At 36.7% G+C, this 22885-nt stretch overlaps 3 protein-coding genes and 1 pseudogene across 3 annotated transcripts; all 4 read right to left on the bottom strand.

Annotated features, from left to right (window-relative positions):
- Window positions 1-451: 451 nt before the first annotated feature.
- LOC145552855 (nuclear factor 7, brain-like) lies at window positions 452-2996 on the bottom strand. Its single transcript, XM_081610897.1, has one exon. It carries the CDS (start codon window positions 2856-2858, stop codon window positions 1431-1433), a length of 1428 nt encoding a protein of 475 aa, XP_081467023.1. The 5' UTR covers window positions 2859-2996; the 3' UTR covers window positions 452-1430.
- A 3043-nt stretch (window positions 2997-6039) lies between these two features.
- On the bottom strand, window positions 6040-8385 carry LOC145552856 (nuclear factor 7, brain-like). The gene has a single exon (XM_081610898.1). It carries the CDS (start codon window positions 8245-8247, stop codon window positions 6874-6876), a length of 1374 nt encoding a protein of 457 aa, XP_081467024.1. The 5' UTR covers window positions 8248-8385; the 3' UTR covers window positions 6040-6873.
- Window positions 8386-10032: 1647 nt separating this feature from the next.
- Window positions 10033-12139, bottom strand: LOC145552857 (nuclear factor 7, brain-like). The gene has a single exon (XM_081610899.1). It carries the CDS (start codon window positions 11976-11978, stop codon window positions 10551-10553), a length of 1428 nt encoding a protein of 475 aa, XP_081467025.1. The 5' UTR covers window positions 11979-12139; the 3' UTR covers window positions 10033-10550.
- Window positions 12140-14124: 1985 nt separating this feature from the next.
- Window positions 14125-19337, bottom strand: LOC145552858 (zinc-binding protein A33-like; annotated as a pseudogene).
- Between the last annotated feature and the right edge of the window lie 3548 nt (window positions 19338-22885).

Raw genomic sequence — 22885 nt, forward strand, 5'->3', positions numbered from 1 at the left:
CAGATCAATGTGTTATGTAGCAGACTTTATTTGACGTGGTGTGCATAAGACTGACAAAACACCGTCATAAGCATGACATAATACCTGTAATGAACATGTAAGAGTTTTCATGAATATTTATGACTGTTGTCATGAAGTGTCATTCAGTAAATAATGACACTTTTAATGCAAAGTTACATTAAAAGTGTATTAAAAGTGACAACCTTGCATTACTTGGTAAATAATGACACTTCATGACAACTGTTGTAAACATTCATGAAAACTCTTTCATCTTCATGACGGGTGTTATGTCAGTTTTATGCACACCCCATCAAATAAAGTGTTACTTGTTTTTCTAACTCATTAATTAAATTGTACGTACATCTGGGTTTCAAAACTAACCACCGACCAAAGACAAGATTGCAAACATAAGTGTTTGAAACACAGAATACTCCATTAAGAACAAAAGAAGTCATATTTTTACATTTATTTATTTTTACATTTTGACATTTATTTCTGCAGGTGTCTTTCTGTTTCTATTTCATTTTGATGATTAACTTTAAACACAAATGGATGGAAGATCCATCCATCAATCCATCCATTTTCTATAAACTCTTGTCCCTTACTGGTGTCAGTAGGGTTTGTTTGGAAGATAGTATCTCAAATAATGAGATTATTATAATGAGATTTTTTTTTTTAACAGAGTGGCAGAAATGGGCTTCCATACTGAAGGGATAACAATGATAAATAGACCTGATTTTACACAGTCAAAATAGCAGTGTTAAAATCTTAGGTGTGGTGTTAAATAAAAAATATGGTTGTTTTAACACCACAAACCTTTAAAGTAACACTGCCAGTGTAACTTCTGACATATTTGTGTAGTTAAATTCAAGTGTTAATTGGTTGATGCTGCTTAAGCCACACCTTCACATAACAGCTGCAGAGTACATGCCACTTTGTGTTTAAAGAGCTAATATTGCAAACTGCTAATGTAAAGCCTCCAAGATGATGTGGGGATTTTTTTTTTATTCCTTTGCACAAATTGTTTGTTACCTCGAGAAAGCTGTTCATGAGGTTACGGTCAAAACAAAAGATTCACATTCTTAATCCAACATGATTGCCGAAATGTCTTCAAATAGGCTGCTTAGTGGAGCAGTTGGTCTGTTGCCTTGCAGCAAGAAGGTTCTGGGCTTAATTCCCGGCCTGGACATGGCATGATTGACACTACATTGGTGTTATTTTAACAATATATTTTAACACCAACACCATTGTAATGTTAATGTGACACCAAGTATTGTTGAATATAAAACAATGTCTAGTGTTGCTTTAACAAAAAAATTGGTGTCAACCTTTTAACACTTTCACGAATATTATTTTAACACCAGCTAGTTTGGACACATATAGACACTTTTTTGATACTATATCTATCTTTTAAATAATATCCCTGAACATTAGACAGGAATGTTCCTGTGACAGATTTTAATATCAGATGTTTTAGCATTTCCTGCCCTTCTAACACCAAAATAAGGGAAGAGTTTCTCAGTGAAAGTGTCTCTGTGAGTGTAGATGTGAGTCATGTCTTCAGAGTCATAAAAGGAAACCGTCCCCATGTCATAGTCCAACTGGATGTTAATCCTTTGGAGACTCTTCTTCACTGGGAAAATCTCCCCGACAGTATTTGTGTATATTCCATCACCATGCCATAAACTCCAGATCCCATATTTTGGTGAAGCATGTCTCTCACCCTTCCTCTCAGCTGACTCTTTAACTACACCCAGAGTCCAGTGAGGATGATCTCCCACCTCCACATCCCAGCTGTGTTTTCCTGAGCTGAAACCCTCAGAACCAAAAACAGTTCCGGTGTTGGTGTTTCTCTCTGGATTGTCAGGAAGCTGCTGCTTTGTGTCTCCACGTCTCACAGTGGTCAGATCATCAGACAGAAACAGACCATAGTAAGCAGTGTTTGGGTCCAGAATGACGGGACTGAACTTCACCTTGTCCTTCATCTTCTCCCAGACTCTGAAGGACAGGTTGCCCAGGTGTTTGGCCACATCTATCAGAGCTCCTGAGACCAGCTGTGGATCTGGCAGTGACCTCTGACCTCTGGCTCTGCTCTGAGTGGCTTCATAGCTGCTGAGGAACGGCACATTGTCTTTCTTCAGCTCTTCTTCAACAGCAGAGATGCTGTCTGACAGAGAGGAGATCTGCTCCTCAATCCTCTTCATCTCTCTCATGATAGTCTTCCTCTTCTGCTCCTCTTCCTCCCTCAGAGCTGCCAGTCTGGACTCCTCTTCCTCTCTCAGGAACTGGTGGAGCTTGTTGAACTCTGCTCTGATCTGTCTCTCTGTGGACAACACCTGCTCCTTGGAGTGTTGAATCACATCATCGTATGTTTTCTCCACTTGTTTGTGTTTGTTCCTCTTGTCCTGCAGAGACTTTAAGTCAGATTTCAGCTGCTCCTTCAGCTCACTGACTGCTTCTTCTATAGGAACCACTTTGTGACTCTGGTGGAGAGAAAACTCACAGACAGGACACACAGCTCTCTGCTCGTCTTTACAGAACAGTATAGGGACTTCTTGGTGTTTACTGCAGACCGTCAGCTGCTTTTCTCCCTTTTCTGTCTCCGATGATCCAAATGTCTTCAGACGTCTTATAGCAAAAGAATCAGCAACTTCCTGAAGAGCAAAATTCACTACTGGATTACCTTTAGAAGATCTTCTTTTACAGATGGGACAGTTCTTGTTTCCAGTTTGTTCCCAGAATTTCTGCAGGCAGCTTGAACAGGAGCTGTGGTTGCAGCTCAGAGACACAGGATCTTTAAAAGTCTCTGAACAAACATGGCAGCTCAGGTAACTTTCAAAAAGAGCTCTCTCTGCCATTTTAAGTCGAAATATTTCAACAGCAAGACTCACCAAAAGTTTCAGCAGTTTCTTTGAAAGAATCTTCAGCAGAGATCTAATACCCAGCGTCTCACAGATGAGTTCAATCACGCCTGAAATTACTTTCAGTTTCTTTAGTCTGTAAGTCACGTGTTAAATAAAAGAAAATCTGCATTTGAGTTCATTTCCAGCAGGTGGTGCTGTAGGAACATTTTTCACAGCTAAACATGAAGCTACTTATTCTGAACTTGCGACAAAATAGAGACTATTTTTTAATTTAGATTTCTTGTAAAGTTAAACATTTCATTAATTTTACTCTCCCACAATGTAATCCACTTTAATATTCCAAAATAAATATGAAATAAATTTATGATAAAAACAATAGGTATTTTGCCTGTAAATAAATAATTTAAAATTAAGTCTGTTTAATAAAAACATAGTTAAAATTGAACCATAATATCAAAAGCCTAATTAAAGATCCACATCCAAGTGGTTTTTAAGTATCTTATTCAACATTGTTCAGATGATTCTCATCAATTATTGAAGTTATTTGTTTATCCTTCCTCAGATTAATAAGAAGCTGTGATGTTCGTAAATAATGGGTATTTATCACAAAACAGTAACAGAATATTTTGTATTAGTAACATGAATATGAAGAGATGAACCAGTGAAACAGAAAATTACGAGAAAAAATCTGAGAAAAAATGTCTGAAATTATTCTTCCATTAATTTTAATAAACTTAATATAACAAACCAGTTTTTTATTTTCTCACATGTTTTCAGTTGCAGCTTTATTTAAATGTTGATCCATCCTGATCTCATTTTACTTCTTTATCTATTTCGACCAGGATAAATTCCAATTTAGGATAAGAGTTAGTTTTTAACCTTATTGAGCAGAACAACTTTATGCAGGAGGTTTCTGATGATAAAAATACCAGAACATGAAGTCAGTGGACCAAATCTTTCAATTTAATGTGAGAAACAATAAAAACTGATACTTGATGCTCTCACCTCACTTTTCTGAATATTTGTTTCCGTGAAAATGTGGAAAATGTTGAGACTTCAGTCTTTGAATAAGGGGCAGGTTCACTGTTCGTCATTTAAACAAGCAATGATTAGTTGAGCTCCTCCTAGTTTGATCTCATCTAATCAGAACCTTCTAGTGGTTCTGTGGACCCAGTTCAGAACCTGAGGAGATCCAGAATGTGGAAAGCTCTGCTTTTATTTCTACATCAGGGGTGCCCAAAGTTGGTCCTCGAGGGCCGGCACCCTGCATGTTTTAGTTCTCTCCCTGGTGGTAGTAATCTTTTTAGCATGTCAATGTTCTCCTTAGGTCTCTAATGAGCCATCATTTGATCCAGCTGATAAGGGAGGACCTACTCAGTAACTTGTGTTAATTTTAAATCAGAAGAACAATTAAAATCTTTTGACTCATTTTTATTCTCTCTTCTGCCCGGATTCCTTGATGTCGTCATTTGTATCCGCTGAGCCACAAAGACAAACGCTTTCCAAGTACAATCATAACAATATTTATTAGACAAACAACTATTGAAACGGACAAAACTCATAATAAAATCACAAACCAGCATCCAATTCAATATTTACCTCACTCCACAGACATCCGCACACCAAGACAAACTTACGGGGAACCATTTCACCGACGCACCGTTCCCCGGAGACAGCATCACGGGTAACCCTGGAGCGATCTGAAGTTAAAGTTCCAGGTCCTATACTTTTAAAGAGAGGGCGTGTTTCCCTTCTCTGCTGTATTCAAATTAGGGGGCTGTCCTTAGCTAAGTTCATTTAAATCTAGTTGACCATGTTCCAGTAAAAACCTGTTTTTAAGATCAAAGAAGTGTTATTTTCTTTTGAATGGAGACAGATGTTTTTTATGACCCTGTTCCGAGAAGAAACTCCACTCTGTTGGCAGGACCAGATTGTTTAACACCAGCTGTTAAATCTTATCAAAGTGGTCAAAAGGTTAAACTCACACACAGACCCACGACCCCCTGTGAATGCCTGCTCAGTCCACAGAGAGACTAGATGTGTATTAAATTATAGAGAACTACAAGCTAAGTTGTTTTAATTCAACTTAGTGTATTATGTTTCAATAGAAATATCCTACATAAGAGATTACGCTGATTAAACAATGGATATAATTTGGAGCGAATTTTCTTATTTAGAACACTATTAATTTGATCTAATATTGAACATATGGTTAAGTTTTTACAACTAGCATATTTTAAATTTATTTTCTTAACACTTGTTTCTGACATCACTGATTATTAAATATATATTATTGTAAAAAAAAAAATCACAACTTTATAATGAAATGTATTTTTGGTAATATAATCACATAGAAATCATTACTAAAAATCAGTTCCACTTCAGGGGCCCTCTAGCGGCCCCGGGGCCCTAAGCGGCTGCTTAGTTTGCTTTGCCTTGGGCATGCCCTTATTGCTGTCTTCTTCCACCTCCTCATGTTCCTGTTTTCCTCATCTTCTTTCAATGCATTGAATCATCTTTCAGTGTCTTATCCAGCCTCTGCTGTGATGTCTTCACATGCTGTATCCTTGGCAGCCAGATGGATCATATATGTATGAGGCTGGTGATCATAAATTTTCCATCTTCATCCTGAGAAAAAATTCTCAGTGTGTTAAGGAATAAGGATTATGGTGAGAGGAACTCCATCAGCATATTGCTGGTTACAAATCATTACCTGATGATGTTGGAGTGATGAAAACTGACATTATGTCTTTGACCTCTTCTGACTTTTCTTCTGTTTTACCTCCTCACTCCTCTACATCTTCACTCCTCTTCCTCCTCTTCTTTCTCTCTGGCTGTTGACCCCCTGAAAATGTTTCTCCTTCCGTTGTCAGAAATATAACATCATATTATTTTCTGGCCATCTACTTACCAGTTAATTTTTCATGAGATGTACCGTTGAGCAATTTAAAAAAATCTGGTTGATCTAATTCTTACAACATTTACCTACATTGGAGAAACTCAGGATTTACCTGGGATCAATTTATCAGTTCAGGACAGATTCAGAAAAAAAGTCTACTGTAAATTTATGACTGTAATTTGAAGATCAGTGAACTACAAAGTTTTTCAACAGCCAAAGAAAAATAAACAAATGAATGTGTTTAAGAAATAAACTTTTAAAAATAATCAAAAAAGATTGTATCCAGGAGCAGTTTTTATTATGAAATACGTTTCACATTGAGGAATCTAAAACAAATCATCACATCAAGTCGAGTGAAATCATTTTTCTAACACATTTCAGCCACAAGGCACAAAGTGAACAGCACCAGAGAGAAAAGAGAGGAAACTGAATCTGAATATTTATTGTCAGTTTTCCTGCTAAAGTTAAGAACAACAATTAAAAACAAAACTGACATTATAAACCAGTTTAGTGTCTTATTTCTGAAATGTTTGTTTTGAAATTCTGTCAACATGTTAAGGCTTTTACTTTCTTAAGTTTTTATTATTTTAAACAGATTTTTTTTTTTTATTGATATATGTTAAAATGTGTTGATTTCTCCCTAAGGAGTTAAATCTTATTGTTCGGGGCAACACTTTAACAACACTTTAAAATTAAGGACACATAGCTGTGGTCCAACACTGAAACTGTAAACTACTTCTCTGTTCTATAACACATTATTTTGTATAGTTTTCTGTAATAAATTTTCTTGCTTGTTCTAATACTGTTTTCTTATTTTTTCGAGACGATCCCTCCCAAAAAAAGAGTCCAGGGAGGAAATGTGAACAGTTAAAAAAACTGGAAAGATTCAGAAACAAAGAATCCTTGTTTAAATTAATTAATTTGATGATGAAACACTTATTCCAGCTTGAACAACATTATCTAACAATGTTTTATGTTTTCTACTAAAGTGTGAAAACCTTGAAAAGGATCAAAGAAGTTAATAAAGAATTTAAAAAGAAAGTTGGGATCATCGCAAATAGAAACATTGATTAAAGTAATTCAAGAAAATGAAACATTTAACCTTAAACTTTAAGAAGAAATATCATTTTGGCAGATTTTGAGATCAGATGTTTTAGCATCACCTGCAGGACTAACAGTAAAATACGGGACGAGTTTTTCAGTGAAAGTGTCTCTGTGAGTGCAGATGAGAGTCGTGTCTTGAGGGTCGTAGAAGGACACGTCCCCCATGTCATAGTCCAGCTGGACTCTGATCCTCTGGAGACTCTTCTTCAGTGTGAGAGTTTTACCATCAACGTCATTGTATTCTCTATCATGATGCCATAAACACCAGATTCCATTTTCTGGTGAAACTCGAAGCTCTCCCTTCCTGTCCACAGACTCTTTAACCAAACCAACACTCCAGTCAGGATGATCTCCCACCTCCACATCCCAGCTGTGTTTCCCTGAGCTGAAACCCTCAGAACCAAAAACATTGTAGTGATTAGTGTTTCTCTCTGGATTGTCAGGAAGTTGCTGCCATGTGTCTCCATGTCTCACACTGGTCAGATCATCAGACAGACGGATCCATCCATTAGCAGTGTTTGGGTCCAGAATGATGGGACTGAACTTCACCTTGTCCTTCATCTTCTCCCAGACTCTGAAGGACAGGTTGCCCAGGTGTTTGGCCACATCTATCAGAGCTCCTGAGACCAGCTGTGGATCTGGCAGTGACCTCTGACCTCTGGCTCTGCTCTGAGTGGCTTCATAACTGCTGAGGAACGACACGTTGTCTTTCTGCAGCTCTTCTTCAACAGCAGAGATGCTGTCTGACAGAGAGGAGATCTGCTCCTCAATCCTCTTCATCTCTCCCATGATAGTCTTCCTCTTCTGCTCCTCTTCCTCCCTCAGAGCTGCCAGTCTGGACTCCTCTTCCTCTCTCAGGAACTGGTGGAGCTTGTTGAACTCTGCTCTGATCTGTCTCTCTGTGGACAACACCTGCTCCTTGGAGTGTTGAATCACATCATCGTATGTTTTCTCCACTTGTTTGTGTTTGTTCCTCTTGTCCTGCAGAGACTTTAAGTCAGATTTCAGCTGCTCCTTCAGCTCACTGACTGCTTCTTCTATAGGAACCACTGTGTGACTCTGCTGCTTTTCTCCTTTTTCTGTCTCTGATGATCCAGCTTTCTGTCGTGCAGAATCAGCCAGTTCCTTTAAGATGAGATTTATCTGCAGGAAATTTATCTCCTTTGAACTTTGATCAAACGGTTCCTGCAGATTGAAGTTTATTGGAAAATCCTTTGAAGATCTTCTTTCACAGATGGGACAGTTCTTGTTTCCAGTTTGTTCCCAGCACTTCTGCAGGCAGCTTGAACAGAAGCTGTGGTTGCAGCTCAGAGACACAGGATCTTTGAAAATCTCTGAACAAAGATGGCAGCTCAGGAAACTTCCAGTATTTTCTGCCATTTTCTACAGAAATCTCTCAGTCCCAGAACTCACCAAGACAAAGTTTCTTGCTTTTCTTTGATTAAGCGTTTGTGTTTCAAGTCAAATCTCCGACCCTGTAATGGCGTCTCAGCTCAGTTCTTCTCTGTTAAAGATACTTTCACTTTCCTTTCAGTGACGTGTTTCCTGTCAGGCAGGTCGTTGTGTAACACTTCCAGGTGAACTTTGTGCTTCTTATTTAGTGCAGTAATATATCTTTTAACATTTGGTGAACAACTGCTTCACATTTTAAGAAGCAAACTTCTGTTTTAATGCTTTAACTGAAGAAGAATGGAAACAATAAACACAGAACTTTTCATTTTAGTCTTCTAGTGAATATTCAGCTGGACATTTTTTATGTTCTGTGATTATCTCAGAATGAATATGTTTAATTTCCAGGAAGTCAATTTAGTGCAATATGTGCGCTGTAAAACATGTTGTTGATAATGTTTTCTTTATACTAAAACAGAGTCATAACTTTTTTTATTCAGCAAAAGAGTAAATAAACTAATATGGCAACACTTTAAAACGTGAAAAAGCTCAATACTTTATCAGACGATGTTCTGAATTTCAGGGAAAAGTCATCATTGTAGTTTTTGTTTTATTATTATTGGTAAAACTTGTCAATAAAGCTCTTACTGACTTGCATCAGTTTTGTTTATTGCAGTGAAGCTTTGAGTTTGCAATATCAGTCATGTGTTCAATAAACGTTGTCAAAATGAAATTTATCTGCTGTGAGTATTTTCCTCCAGCAGATGGCGCTGTGAGGACACTTTCGCAGCTCAACATTGCTGCTTCGGTCCTTGTGTTCAAACCAGAGAAATAATTTCTACAATTATTGTTCTGACTGGAAACTAAATTGTTTTAATTTTGTTCATATGTCTGAATAAACTCTTGAAAGTTACAGCCAAAGTGCAGGTGGATTTGAATTCAGGGTTCTGCCCATTTTAAAGGCTTTCCAGAAAATAAACCTACAAGATAAGAATTTTTATTGTCATCACTGAGTAATGACAGAGGAGAACGATAAAGAACAAGAGAACACTAGAGATAAAATCCTCCAACTTCACTAATTTAGTATCTGGACAGGGTGATTGCTGTTTTCCTTCACCTTGATTGATTTTATTTAGCAGATGTATTGATTTTTCATGAGATGTACCTTTGAGCTGTTTAAAAATTGGTTCGAATGCTTCCCTACTTTGAAGACACTCAGGATTCACCTGGGATCAATTTATCAGTTCAGGACAGATTCAGAAAAAAGTCTAATGGAAATGTATAGAAATATGCTTCACCTATTTTGACAACCACGTCAAGCATTTTGAATGAACTTTACTTGAAAGTTGTCAATGTTGAGAAAATTTAACTGTATAATAAATTTTGAACAACATGAAGTAAGCAATTATAAAAGTAGAGAAAACAGAGATATGTACATAATTACTTGCATTATGGACCAAAACATTTGTAACTTGCTCTAAGTTGCAAGTTGCAAATACAAAAAAATGCTTTTGTTTTTTTTTTTCTGCACAATGATTTAAAGAGTGAAAAGGTAGTTTTGAGAATTTTGATTATTTTCTAAAAAAATGCACCAAAGTGACTGAGAAAAACTAATTATATTAGAAAACAAACTATAATATCAAGTCAAGTCATGTTTATTTGTGTAATACATTTCAGCCACAAGGAAGTTCAAAGTAATTTGCACAGTAAAAACGTAACATATTAAAATATTATGATGTAAGTCAGCAAACAGACAGACACAATGGACCCAGGATATGGTGAGAGAAATGATGATTTAATGAAAAATAAGCACAAAATCCAGGCAGCACAGGTGAGCAGAAGGTAGAAACTGGACAAGATACCACAACTAACAGACGAGACAAGGAATAAGAGACAGAGGTGGACTTAAATACACAAGAGGGCGGTCAAGGGCACGAGACACAGCTGGGAGCAATCAAGGGGTAGAGGGAGACTCAACTGACACAGAAAACCAAAATAAACACACAGAAAAAAAACAAATCCTTACAGATAATTGTACTTTGTTTAAACTCATAATTTACTCCATTCTATAAATCCACCACACACTGATATAAAAAACCTCTGATGACTGTTTTTTTAATTTTTCTTCTCCGCTTACATTAAAACCTCTCTCTCCATCACAAAACATTTTTTGAACATTGTGTGGAAGTTGATGGTTTAATACTGTAACCATGAATTGTATAGTCCTGAGTTTTATAAGGTCCCAGAATTTCATTTAGATTAATTTGGTGAAAATAAAAACAAAACTTTGCACTTTATTTAAATAGAAATCTTAGTTGACAGATTTTGAGATCAGATGTTTTAGCATCACCTGCAGAACAAACAGTAAAATATGGGAAGAGTTTCTCAGTGAAAGTGTCTCTGTAAGTGCAGATGAGAGTCATGTCTTCAGAGTCGTAGAAGGAAACCGTCCCCATGTCATAGTCCAGCTGGACTTTGATTCTCTGGAGACTCTTCTTCACTCTGAGAGTCTCACCAACTCCATTAGTGTACTTTCCATCACGGTAGAGTAAACTCCAGATTCCATATTTTGGCGAGACATATATCGTTCCCTTCCTGTCAACAGACTCTTTAACCAAACCAATAATCCAGTCAGGATGATCTCCCACCTCCACATCCCACCTGTGTTTCCCTGAGCTGAATCCCTTAGAACCAAAAACATTCCAGTATTTAGCGTTTCTCTCTGGATTATCAGGAAGTTGCTGCCATGTTTCTCCATATCTCACACTGGTCAGATCATCAGACAGATGGATCCATCCATTAGCAGTGTTTGGGTCCAGAATGACGGGACTGAACTTCACCTTGTCCTTCATCTTCTCCCAGACTCTGAAGGACAGGTTGCCCAGGTGTTTGGCCACATCTATCAGAGCTCCTGAGACCAGCTGTGGATCTGGCAGTGACCTCTGACCTCTGGCTCTGCTCTGAGTGGCTTCATAACTGCTGAGGAACGACACGTTGTCTTTCTGCAGCTCTTCTTCAACAGCAGAGATGCTGTCTGACAGAGAGGAGATCTGCTCCTCAATCCTCTTCATCTCTCTCATGATGGTCTTCCTCTTCTGCTCCTCTTCCTCCCTCAGAGCTTCCAGTCTGGACTCCTCTTCCTCTCTCAGGAACTGGTGGAGCTTGTTGAACTCTGCTCTGATCTGTCTCTCTGTGGACAACACCTGCTCCTTGGAGTGTTGAATCACATCATCGTATGTTTTCTCCACTTGTTTGTGTTTGTTCCTCTTGTCCTGCAGAGACTTTAAGTCAGATTTCAGCTGCTCCTTCAGCTCACTGACTGCTTCTTCTATAGGAACCACTTTGTGACTCTGGTGGAGAGAAAACTCACAGACAGGACACACAGCTCTCTGCTCGTCTTTACAGAACCAATAAGGAACCTCGCAGTGTTTCTCACACACGGCCTTCCTCTCTTCCTTCTTTTCTTTTTCCATCTCAGTTGAAGCTCCTTTCAGCTTCTCAGCAAACGAATCAGCGAGTTCTTTGAGGGAGAGGTTGATGGACGGATCCTCCTTTGACGATCGTTTACAGATGGGACAGTTCTTGTTTCCAGTTTGTTCCCAGAATTTCTGCAAGCAGCTTGAACAGAAGCTGTGGTTGCAGCTCAGAGACACAGGATCTCTGAAAGTCTCTGAACAAACATGGCAGCTCAGGAAACTTTCAAAAAGAGCTCTCTCTGCCATGTTGTCAAAAATATTTCAACAGCAAGACTCACCAAAAGTTTCAGCAGTTTCTTTGAAAGAATCTTCAGCAGAAATCTAATACCCAGAGTTTCACAGACGAGTTCAATAACGCCTGAAATTGCTTTCAGTTTCTTTAGTCTGTAAGTCACGTGTTAAATGAAAAAAATCTGCAATTGAGTTCATGTCCAGCAGGTGGTGCTGTAAGAACATCTTCCACAGCTCAACATGAAGCTACTTATTCTAAACTTGCAATAAAAGAGAGGCTATTTTTTTATTTAGTTTTCATGTAAAGTTAAACATGTCATTAATATTACTCTCCCACAATGTGATCTACTTTAGCATTCCAAAATAAACTTTAAAATATATTTATCAGGAAAAACAACAGGTATTTTGCCTAAAAATAAATTATTTATTTAAGTCAATGTTTAAAAAAAAAACATAGTTTCAATTGAACCATAATATCAAAAGCCTAATTAAATATCCACATCCGAGTGGAAAGAATGTGAGAGAATGTGGAAAGCTCTGCTTCTATTTCTACATAGTTTAGATTATGTGGAAAATTTTAGAAGAAAATGATACAAACTTTTGTGAATGTATCCTGTTCTGTTTTCTGTATCATACACTGCTGTGTATTTTGTTGTTTTCCCACTTTTGTAAAATCTTTTTTGACATTTCTCTATGCTGTGGCACATTACAGGCGACCCATAGGGACACAGCAGTATAGGGGATGTCAAAACAACAACAGAACAATTACTTCGAGTCTCCATTTTCTGTATTTAACAGATGTTAGTGTGTGTATGTACATAATGTGATCAGTAACAGAGCAACAACACTGATTAGGTGACCCTATACTCCTTCACTGCCCCTTCTGCCTAATGTGTCTACATTAACTTCAGAAAATACATAGTTGCTCCCCTGTCTCTATGAAATGGTCCCCTATAAATAAACTTCTACTTTACCTCCATAATTATAAAAAAGAGCAACACTGGGATCTGCAGCTACGTCAGTTCATCTGATGAGAAAAACTCATTAAATTCCAGGATGTTCTGATGAACCTGAATAAAGCCGGCACCATTACACTTCTGATTGTTTGTGATTGTTGTTAAAATTGCCTCATTAGGACCTTCCAGGTCTGATTATAAATTGTAAATCGCCTTGTCTCACTGACCAACATCTATTTTATTAAATTCACTGATATGCATCTGTAGTATCAGTGATGTTTCAATAAATGTGATTTATCTCTGCTGTGTGTATTTGTCTCCAGTAGGTGGTGCTATGAAAACATCAACGCTGAAAGTTTTCCTTCTCTTGTTATTCACAAAATTCCACAAAGGCAATAACTTCTCCAAAACTTTAAGCTGCTGCTGCAGAATAATAAAAGTTCAGAACTTTTGTCAAACAATAAACTTCCAGTTCAGTGTTTGCTTATCAGCAGACATCTCACTAAAAATATCATAAAGAGTGCAAGAAGCTGCATGTTGATGGTTTTGTCACAATATTTGTTCTTTTATTTGTGTGTGATCTGTTCCAAGTTCTGGTGCAGTTAATTATGAGACATAACAAAAATGCATTAAGAAAATAGTCATTTTTTGGAGGTGAATATAAAATGATTCTGGAAATAAACGATGATTAAGGAAATAAAATTGTTGTGATTTTAATCTTGACCAGCATAAATAATAACTGGACTTATGTTCTGCCTGCAATTTGAAGAACACTGGAATTTTTTTTCAATAGCCAAAATAAATAAATACATAAATAAATATGTTGAAAAAATAAACTTTTAATAGTAATCAACAATGTTCACTTTCAGCAGCAGTTTTATTAGTATTCAAATTACTTTTACATTGAGGAGTCTAAAAAAAATAATCACATCAAGTCAAGTTAAATCATTTGTATAACTCATATCATCCACAGTTCAAAGTGCTTTGCACCACAGAGAAAATTTATTTTGAATATCTATTTTCAGAGATTTCATGCGAAAGTGAATTAGTACAATAATTAAAAAGAAGACTGAAATTAAAACTGATTTAAGTTTGTGTTTTTTTCTGATATTAAGTTTACAAAAAAACTAAGGAGAAACAAACTAAAGATAATCATTCTTGTTCAAATTATTTAATCTGATTACTTAATATTTGATCCAGTTTGGAAACCATTACCCTAAGAATGTTTTATGTTTTCTATTTGGAAATCTTGAAAATTATAAGAGATGTTAATGAATGATTTAAAAAGAAAGTTGGGTTCATAGCAAATAGAAACATTGACCAGAATAATTCAGAAAACAAAAAATCACAACTTTGTCAAACCTCCATTTGACAAATTTTGAGATCAGAAGTCTTGACATCACCTGCAGGATAAACACTAAAATATGTATAACACACATTTTTGGAAATATGAATGACATATTATCCATCTTCTGCCAACAAAATTGTGTTTAATGCCAGTGAAGAAACTTTTAATGGTATGTTATGATGTAGACCTACTAGACCAAAAAATGTACATGAATCAATTGATTCCTTAACTTTGATTAAATATAAAATCATCACAAATGTGTTTGTCGATCCACATTCAGAATAAGGTTGAATCAACATTAGTGTCAGTTAATGAATCAACTGATATAGTGTCAGTTATGGTTGAAACGTTGATTCAAGATGTAAAACACCGACCACTTTCAATACTGTTTCAATATCAGGCGTCATCGTGGATTCATTGTTTCTGCCTAACGTTGTTTCAACATCGATTCACCCATATTTTGATATCTGGGTCCCTTGCTCACAACTGCTATTAATATTCTTGTGGAGAAACCTTGTATAAACAAGGCACTTGCACACACACAGATATTGTCCCTAATTGTTACCATTACTACTCTATTCCTAACCCTGACCTTAACCAAAACTTAATTCACATCATACCTATAAGTCTAGCAAGTAGAGCACAGTAGAACTGCAAAAAACTGAGTACCAGAGAGAGGTACTTATTTTCCACAATGACCTCCCTTTGTTGGTAAATGTAATGAAAGTAGTCCTCTATATTGTGTATGTACAAGTATGTACACAAACACATGCACACATGCTCAGACGTGCACACATACATACGTGTTTTCATGTTATATGAGGACATATGGCAAAAAATAGGACAAATGGGTACATGCTTTTTTAAAGGCTCCAGAGGCCTGAGACTCAAACAGTTTTGGTGCCATGCTTCCAGGAAAACATCCCTCCATTGAGATATTAACTAAAGCTATATTTTGGTCAAAGCTGATTTTATATGACTTATGGGGACATTGTCTGGTTTATGTGCCTTATGAGGACTATAACCTCACACACAGTTAATTCATGTCTAAGTGAATTGTGCAACCCAGAGATACAATATTTTCTAGTATATAGAAGAAGACCAAACACAGAAGTGTCTGGATTCAGATATTTTCAAACTGATTATGCATGGCGCATAGGGGTACTGCTTTAAAAGATGCACCAAAACAGCAGCAGAACATCTATTTCTAGTCTCCATTTTCTGTATGTAACAGCTGTTGGAACATGTGTAAATTATATGATTGGTAACAGAGGAACAGCACTGATTAGGTGAAACTTCTGCTCCTTCCCCTCCTGCCCAGCTATACCATGTTCCCATTAACCACAGAAAATACAGAGATGCTTCTTTGTGTCTATGAAAAGGTCCTCTGCTTTACCTCCATACCTACAAATAGAACACTGACATCTGTTGCTAACCCAGGTCATCTGATGAGACTAACTTTCATTGAATCCCAGGATTTTCTGATAAACCTGAATGAATCCATATCCATTATACTTCTGATTGTTTTGTGATTGAACTCCATCAACAGGACATCTTCCAGGTCTGCTTATAATGAACAAATCTTCCTCTACTATCACTGAACAACATCTGCTTTATTAAATGCAGTGAAGTTTTTAGCATCAGTAATTTTTGTGATTTATCTCTGCTGTGTCCATTTGTCTCCAGTAGGAGGTGCTGTGAGGACATAATCTGAACATTTTGTTTCTCTTGTTCTTCTCAAAATTTCTCAAAGGAAATCAAGTTGCAATGACTGCCAATTCATTTTGATTTAAATGCACTATATTGTTCCTTGAATTTCAGTTTCTTCTTGTTTACGTCGTTAGCTTGGTTTTTAGCTGATGTGTTTCTGTTCCACAATATGATCTGTTGAGTTGAAAAAGTACTGAATAATCAAGGAACGTCTGATGAAAGGTGAACTTTGCTTTTTCTTTGAGGAGAAGAAAAGACAATTATTCAGTCTTGCATGATATTCCACATATTACGGTCAAAAATGTGTATGGACCCAAGCTAAGAACACATCCAATTAAATTTCTGATCTAGTGACACACAGCACTTTTCATATGAATCTTCAAGTAATTCCAATAGATAAAAACATTAAAACATACTAAAACAAATTATTACTTTTAAGAAAATATATAAATATACGCAAGATACTGTAATTTCTTCAGTCAATAAACAACTGCCTTACGTTTTAAAATGTGATTATTTTTTAATGGTATAACACCCTAAAGAATCCAAATCATTTGTTTGAAACATTGAAAACATAAATACACAGGTTTGACTTTCAGTTGCCTTGAGAAGTAAATTCAATATAAACTAACAAATTTTAACTTAAGTTGTGACACAAAACCTGATCCATTGTCAGATGTCTGTGAAGGTGCTTATGACTGAATACTTTACTCAAACTAAACTTTAGTTATGTGAAAACATTTCCTTTAGTCTTATTTAACTTTTCAGATTGTTGACAATCTTCACAGGTTTTATCACCTTATTGATGGTGAATATCATCTGATTCTGGTAAAAAAAAAAGATTTCAGGGGAAAAACACTTTGATATTTAAAGATTTCAATCAACATAAGTAATAAATAGACTAATATACCTAATAATGTAATTTGAAGGGCAGTGACCCTAAAATAAATACATGTACAGGAGAAATAAAACAATCTTTTAAAAGTAACCAATAAAGATAATTTCAACAACATTTTTAATAATATGGAAATAAGCTTTACATTGAGGAACAGAAAACACATATCAATGAAAAGAAAACTGAATCTAAATATTAATTTTCAAATCTAAGCTCTGGTTAAAAACATGAATAATCTTCTATAAAAATTAAGAAAGAAAGTTGGTTTGCCAGAAAATTAAAACTTTGATCTAAAAGTCTAGAGTAATTAAAAGAATGGAAAAATATCTGTTAATTTAAAAGTAAATCTAAGTTTGACAGATTTTGATAGTCAATGATTTACCATCATCTGCCTCTCCCACTTCGAAATAAGGAAGAGTTTCTCAGTGAAAGTGTCTCTGTGATTTCAGATGAGAGTCATGTCTTAAGAGTCGTAGAAGGACATGTCCTCCATGTCATAGTCCAGCTGGACTCTGATCCTCTGGAGACTCTTCTTCACTACTTAAATACAATTTGATCAGTTCTGCACAATAAACAGCATTTAAGACAGAGTATATTGAATACAAATTTTGAGAGTCAAAGTTTTACTCTCAAAAGAAAAAAAGAAAAACAAGAAAAGGAAAGCCCCGTTTTAGTGAAGCCAATGATAAAATAATTTTAGTTTTAACTTTTGGGATGTTTGTTGACGTGAAAATGAAATTAAGTTTCCTGCTGCTTATTAACTTTAAGTTTATCAGCAGTGGTGTTATTTGGAAAATGATGCTGTTAAAACTTTCACCAGTAAAACTGGTCACTTAGGTATTATGATCATCTCAGTTTCACATATTTTGATATCAGAGGTTTTGGCATCCTCAGCTTTAAAAACAGTAAAATATGGGAAGAGTTTCTCAGTGAAAGTGTCTCTATAAGTGTAGATATGAGTCATGTCTTCAGGGTCGTAGAAGGACACGTCCCCCATGTCATAGTCTAGCTGGACTTTGATCCTCTGGAGACTCTTCTTTACTGTGAGAGTCTTGTTGTTACCAGTCTGGTAGTTTCCATTTATATACAATAAACTCCAGATTCCAATTTTTGGTGAAGCAAATGTCTCTCGTTTCTTACGGTTGACCGATTCTTTAACCACACCCACATGCCAAGTAGGATAATCTCCCACCCCACCTCCACATCCCAGCTGTGTTTACCTGAGCTGAAACCCTCAGAACCAAAAATCTCAGTATACTTAATGTTTCTCTCTGGATTATTAGGAAGTTGCTGCTTTGTTTCTCCACGTCTCACTCTGGTCAGATCATCAGACAAATAGAGCAATCCACTTGCAGTGTTTGGGTCCAGAATGATGGGACTGAAGTGGACCTTGTCCTTCATCTTCTCCCAGGCTCTGAAGGACAGGTTGCCCAGGTGTTTGGCCACATCTATCAGAGCTCCCGAGACCACCTGTGGATCTGGCAGTGACCTCTGACCTTTGGCTCTGCTCTGAGTGGCTTCATAACTGCTGAGGAACGACACGTTGTCTTTCTTCAGCTCTTCTTCAACAGCAGAGATGCTGTCTGACAGAGAGGAGATCTGCTCCTCAATCTTCTTCATCTCTCTCATGATGGTCTTCCTCTTCTGTTCATCTTCCTCCCTCAGAGCTGCCAGTCTGGACTCCTCTTCCTCTCTCAGGAACTGGTGGAGCTTGTTGAACTCTGCTCTGATCTGTCTCTCTGTGGACAACACCTGCTCCTTGGAGTGTTGAATCACATCATCGTATGTTTCCTCCACTTGTTTGTGTTTGTCCCTCTTGTCCTGCAGAGACTTTAAGTCAGATTTCAGCTGCTCCTTCAGCTCACTGACTGCTTCTTCTATAGGAACCACTTTGTGACTCTGGTGGAGAGAAAACTCACAGACAGGACACACAGCTCTCTGCTCGTCTTTACAGAACAGCTTAGGATCTTCTTGGTGTTTACTGCAGACCATCGGCTGCTTTTCTCCTTCTTCTGTCTCTGGTAACCCTATTTTTTGCCTTCCGACAAAAGAATCAGCCAGTTCCTTCAGAGTGAAGTTTACTATTGGATAATCCTTTGACGATCTTCTTTTACAGATGGGACAGTTCTTGTTTCCAGTTTGTTCCCAGAATTTCTGCAGGCAGCTTGAACAGAAGCTGTGGTTGCAGCTCAGAGACACAGGATCTCTGAAAGTCTCTGAACAAACATGGCAGCTCAGGAAACTTTCCAGAAGTCTTTCTGCCATTTTGTGCACAGCTCACCAAATGTTTCAGCTGCTTCTTCTTAAAACCTCCCAAATAGTTGTTAGGTTTTCAACACAGATCTAACACCCAGTAACGCCGTCTCAGCTCAGTTTAATAACATCTAACGTTTCTTTCAGACAAGTTCATTGATTGGTTCTGCAGTTCCTTGCTAACTTGTGATTAGCCAAAGCAGCTGCTGCTCATGTAGTTATAAATAGTGGCTGGAGTTACACACTAGTGTTGGCCAGGAGTCTGTCTTCATCTGTGTGTGAGCTAACAATTTTTTCCCAAAAACTTTATTGAAATAACAAATCAATACAAGACAGTTAATATCTATATCAATAATTTCCTAAATTAATAAATTTACATAATTATTAATGTGCATTTACACCAATTAACATAAGCCAGGAGGTCCTTATTTATGCATACATTAGATAAGTGTTTCTATAGCTTTCCTGTAATTAGTGTCAGATGCTCCTTTTGAGAAGCTGGGATAGTGACTAAGTTAAGATTTGTGTGGTAATTCCCTCAGAATATTATTAGATAAATTGTATAAATTTCTGTTTTTTGCTTTTGATATCATGGACTTCAAACGGTTCCAAGTTCCAAGACAAACTGAAATCAGAGCCAATCTTCCCTTGAACATATCAAATTACTCTATTCCATAAGGTTGCAGCAGAATGACAACGCTGCAACAGCTGTGTCAAGTTCAGATTCTCATTGATTCACACAGAAAACACTTAAACATATCTCTTTCTCATATTTCAACAATATACTTATGTTAGTTTAGTACCAACATCTGTAATTAACTTTTAAATTTGGAATTGTTTAGATTACTGTGGTAACTTTTAGACCCTCCCATTAGTTTAATTCATAAAGAACACACCAGGAGGACATGGTGGACGCCTTCTTGTTTGTCACATGTCTGGTGTGACTATGGGAGGTTTTGGTAAAATGCTTTTTTTTTTTTTACTTTAATTTTTCTACTTTGGAATCGCTGCCTTCTTGATTCCAAAACCTAAATTTCCCAAGAAATGTTGTGTGTGGGAACAGGTAGTTGGTTTCTTTGAATGCACTTCAATGAAATACAGCTTTATTTTGTAGCAATTCAAGAGATACCCATCTTTTATATATATATATATATATATATATATATATATATATATATATATATATATATATATATATATATATATATATATATATATTTTTTTTTTTTTTTTGTTTTTTTTTGTTTTTTGTTTTTTGTGTCATAGTACCCCCCAAAATTTAAAACTACTTTCACCCCTGGCTGTACAACTATTTAATCGGTTGTTAAGATGAGGTAATGTAATTTTCCGAGCCGTCTTCAAACGCACCACGAGCGTAAACATGCTGACGTCGATGTTTCACCTGTGGTCTGATGACAGAGGGGAAACTTGCTGCTAAACCGACCTTTAGTGTGTGTGTGTGTGTGTGGGTGTGTGTCATGTTCAGCAATTAGCCAGAGCCAAAATGCAAAAATCTTTGCTGAGTTTGCTTCTAAACAAACCAAGTAAGTTGAGTAATGTTGTTGCATTTAGATAACTTTAGCTAAATGATGATTAATCTATGTCTTCATTTCACATTGTCACCTGCCTGAAGTACTGGCCTGACTCTTTTTCCAGAAGTGATCATTTTTTCCCCCTAAAACATCTTTTGGAAAGAAAGAGGTGGAGACTGTTTTACCAAGATAACTTGTGGATAAAAATGACATATAGGTCATTATTTAAGAAAGATCATGATATTAAGTTCGTTACCAAGAATGCTAATGATCACTGCAAACACACAAAATCTTACCAAGTTATTTTTATCTAGTTTCTATGCAAATATCTTAGTACACTTGAAATTAAACAAAACTAACTTAAAAGTAACTTTTCAGCAAGATATAGGAGCTACTCATAATTACTTAATATTTATGATGAAGTAGTAGTTCCATTGGTAGAATATCTCATAACATGGGAAAAATGTCTTGGTATAAGTGAAATAATCTGCCAATAAAGAATAATTACCTTTTTTTAATCAATATTAAGGAATTACAGACTTAAAACAAAGTTCTTATCTCTTGCTGAAAAGTTACATATAAATTAGTTTTGGTCTAATTTCTTGAAATTAGACTAAAACTACCTGGTAATATTTTGTGTTTTTGCAGTAATGTTATCTGTTTTACATTCCTTGCTAGTCAGTTAATGCCAGGTATAAACCCAATCCTCTTTGACTCCTCTGCAGAAGTTGTGCTCACTGTTGCTTTGCTTATATTTAAAAAGAAATCTTTAATACCACAACAGGAAGAACAAAGATGAGGGATGAGACAGCAGAGTCCAGCAGCAGGACGATGACGCAGGGTCTTCTCAGGTAAAGAGAAATTTACTTAATGAGGAAAAAGAGAAAGAAAGGGAAGGTCATGTGCAGCAATTTTAACTTTTTTGTAAGATACGTTATTGCAAAAAAAAGCTAAAAAACTGCAACTTTGACAGTAACAAAAAACATGTCAGCATCCTGAAGGAACTGATTAATGCTCTCCTGTTGGTTTAAGTGGACATCCATGTCCTGGTCAGTTCCTCTGTAAAGGTTCTAACTGGGAAATTATTTTACAACCTGACCTGCTCTAAGCTTCTGCAGAACTTTTCGCTGACCTTCTGCTGTCATCCTAAGTCTTTATAATGCTCTTTGCTCATTAATGTTCTTAAATAAACCTCAAATGCCTTCAGTGAACATCTGCATTTATAGTGAGATTAAAACACACAAAGTTGACTCAATATTTTAATTAAATGATTGGAATATTAGTGGTTGAACTGGGTTTTATTTAGGGGTATCATATGAAACGGGGATGAATACATACTTTTTTCATTTACACATATTATGATAACACAAAGAAACATGTTTAAATGTTTAGTTATTGCTTCTTCATGGTGGTCCAGTTGTTACATTAATATGATCGTAAAATAGAATTTAAAAAAGGTCAAAGTTTGATTCCTGCAACAAATAAAACAAACTATCATCCTCCGTTTGTCCCTGAGTCATGCCATGAGATTGAAATACTGGAGACTAAACAGGGCTGATCTTCACATCCCAGATTTACTCAGGTTGTTACCGTTAATGATAAGCTTTTAGCCACATCATGCGCTTCCTGTCAGAGTTTGTCTCCTACTGAAAACTTATGCCTCAGAAAACCTCTTTTCATTACGGCTGCTCGGATGCGCGTCAGTCGCACTTCCCAAAACAAAGTCCACATGTGTCCATTTAACGCAAACCAGATGTGTGGATGGAGGCGGCCGGCCTCTTCTGTCGTTAGCTGGCTGCAGCTTTGAAACCGGGCCCTGGAGGGGGGTCATTAGTGGCCTTCGCCCCTCGCTCTCTGAAAACGGCGTGAACCCAGCCGACCCATGACAGGCCTCGCCACAACAAAAAGGAGTTGCAGCGGTGGAGGCGGGGAGACAGGAGATCAAAACAAACCAGAAAAACTGATCTGCTGTCGTTAAATTTGGTTTTCTGTTTTAAGGACGTGATACTTCATCATCCTCTGTGGTCAAATAACGAGTTTTCTTGTTTTTAAGCTTGTGTCAGCTGTTGTTTCTGCAGCGTTCGGAGATAAAAGGCTCCTGCTATGGGTTGTTTTGGACTTTTCATCATTACAGTCATGTTAAAGAGCCAGAGCAATTCTTAAATGGTGGGAAAAATTAGATGATGACTCCTGATTGTGAAGACGGACTTCGGGTTTTGGAAGTTGTT

The sequence above is a fragment of the Poecilia reticulata genome, chromosome 9 (genome assembly GCF_904066995.2).
Source record: "Poecilia reticulata chromosome 9, P_reticulata-male-v2, whole genome shotgun sequence".
NCBI lineage: Eukaryota > Metazoa > Chordata > Actinopteri > Cyprinodontiformes > Poeciliidae > Poecilia > Poecilia reticulata.

Coding starts and splice junctions, on each gene's coding strand:
- LOC145552855 (XM_081610897.1), bottom strand. CDS start 2,858: ATGGCAGAGAGAGCTCTTTTTGAAAGTTACCTGAGCTGCCATGTTTGT.
- LOC145552856 (XM_081610898.1), bottom strand. CDS start 8,247: ATGGCAGAAAATACTGGAAGTTTCCTGAGCTGCCATCTTTGTTCAGAG.
- LOC145552857 (XM_081610899.1), bottom strand. CDS start 11,978: ATGGCAGAGAGAGCTCTTTTTGAAAGTTTCCTGAGCTGCCATGTTTGT.